Consider the following 2,167-nt stretch of genomic DNA (forward strand, 5'->3'; position numbering starts at 1 on the left):
TATATATATATTGACAATGTAAATATACTAACAAAGTCATTTAAAAATAGTATTTAAAAGATAAATACTCATAATAAATGAAATTTAGTAACATGTTGTAGAGGTTAGTCGTAGGTAGTGACGAAACTAGAACTTAAAAATATACAATGAGACTAAGATGATTCAACAACTATTATATATACATATAAAAATATTTTTTAACTTTTTATATATAGTTTTATTTTTTATACTATCCATACATATAATTTATAAGCTATTTGTTTTTTTTTTTGGTTATATATAGGTGGGAATTCCATGCAAGAAGTTGTTGGATACTGTGACAGTGAAATGTGGGCATTGTGGTAATCTTTCCTTTTTAAGCAGTAGACCTCCACTTCAACCACAATTTTTTGATCACCAACCCATTCATCAGGTAATTATTATTAAAATTACTTTAATTAATTAATTAATTAATTTAGTTTACTTTCCATTTTTATTCATTTTTCTCAAAAAAAAATCTATGTTTTTTTTTGTCAAAGCATCAAGATTTCTTCAACAATTTCAAAAAGGGCCAGTCTTCATCTTCAAGTGAACCATCATCTCCAAAGGCACCTTTTGTTGTAAAACGTAAGCATATATATATATATTTTTTTTTTTTTTTATTTTTTTATTTTATATACTTGTCTTACTTTTGTGTATTTGTTGGGTTGATAATAATAATATTTTATAGATGACACTTAAAATTTTATTTTGTTGTATACCAAAGTTTTTAAACAATAGTATTTTGTAACATAAAGATACACTCAACTTTACTTAAATATAGTCGAAAATGTCACTAAAATATTTCTTGTCATTGAACTTTGCCCCAAAAGCGCACCAATTAATTTACTAAACAATTTATTTTTTAAGTTATTCAACTTTGCCTAAGAACTACTAGAAAATAAGAAATTAGAAATTGATAAAATTATGTAGTTAAACAACAAATAATTCGTGCTGATTTAATTCAGTTATGAATTAGCAATGAATTATAAGAAAATCTAATTAGTTAATAGCTATTTAGCAACAAATTAATTGGAGATTATCAACAAATTCGGTAACTAAGTAATTTTATTTAGTAATGAAATATCATATAAATAAATTGTCTCTTTTATTTCCTTATAATGACTTACTATAATATTTAGGTAAAGCTGAGTGATTTTTTTTCATTTTAAAAAAAAATATCATAATTTTTGTGATATTCTTTTTCTGTTACAAAATATAATAAAATGACTATAACTATAATAAAGTAAAAATTAAGTGATCATCGATAAAAATCAACCTCTCTGTTTAGCTTATATATAAATTACTGATTATGATATTATTTTTTGTTACTATGTTTGAAGCTCCTGAGAAGAAGCACAGGCTACCATCGGCCTACAATCGGTTCATGAAGTAAAACATCCTCTTCTTTTCTTTTTTCATTCAGTTAGTTTTTTTTAAATGCTCATAAATTATATTCCCTCCGTCTCAAAAATATTTTTCATTTTTATTAAAAAAATTCTCAAAATAATTGTCATTTTAGAATTTCAAGACAAATTATTATTTTCTTACTATTTAATCCATAATAGTAGTTGTTTTTCAAAATTACAAACACCACAATTCTGACACATAAATACAGTAAATATATAAATGAAAATAGATTATAAATAGTCAAATATCTCTTCTAATCAATATTGCATGTAAATAAAAAAATATGACAAGTTTTTTGACACGTGGGAGTATATGTTAAATCCTGTAATCATTATTATTTATTGAAAAAATTATTCTTAATTTATTTGATTATTATAAAGGGATGAGATACAGCGTATTAAAGCAGCGCATCCAGAGATTCCACACAGAGAAGCTTTCAGTGCAGCAGCTAAAAATGTGAGTTAAATGAATTAATTTTTTTAAATTAAGTTTACTGCATTTATTATTTTTTCAAGCACATGTATAATTATATAAAGTAATATAATATAATATAATAATTTCTTGTTATAGTGGGCTAGGTACATTCCAAATACTCCAAATGGGACCTTGCTGAGAAGTGAGAACAACAACAATGTAAGATTTTATTATTATCTATCCTTATTTACCAATCAGTTTCTTGATTATATTTGATTTGTTACATTTTACGTGACATTTTACTATTAAAAGTTAAATGAATTCA

At 23.7% G+C, this 2,167-nt stretch overlaps 1 protein-coding gene across 1 annotated transcript in view; it reads left to right on the top strand.

Annotated features, from left to right (window-relative positions):
* Positions 1 to 1,893, top strand: part of LOC102578307 (protein DROOPING LEAF-like) — a 7,297-nt gene extending 5,404 nt beyond the window's left edge. The window contains exons 2-5 of the mRNA XM_015304798.1: positions 284 to 412; positions 519 to 606; positions 1,362 to 1,410; positions 1,809 to 1,893. Of these exons, the coding sequence (XP_015160284.1) occupies positions 284 to 412; positions 519 to 606; positions 1,362 to 1,410; positions 1,809 to 1,893 (351 nt within the window). The remainder of the gene's footprint in view (positions 1 to 283; positions 413 to 518; positions 607 to 1,361; positions 1,411 to 1,808) is intronic.
* The last annotated feature ends 274 nt before the right edge of the window (positions 1,894 to 2,167 follow it).

Source organism: Solanum tuberosum, unplaced genomic scaffold (assembly GCF_000226075.1).
Source record: "Solanum tuberosum cultivar DM 1-3 516 R44 unplaced genomic scaffold, SolTub_3.0 scf00622, whole genome shotgun sequence".
Classification (NCBI taxonomy): Eukaryota; Viridiplantae; Streptophyta; class Magnoliopsida; order Solanales; family Solanaceae; genus Solanum; species Solanum tuberosum.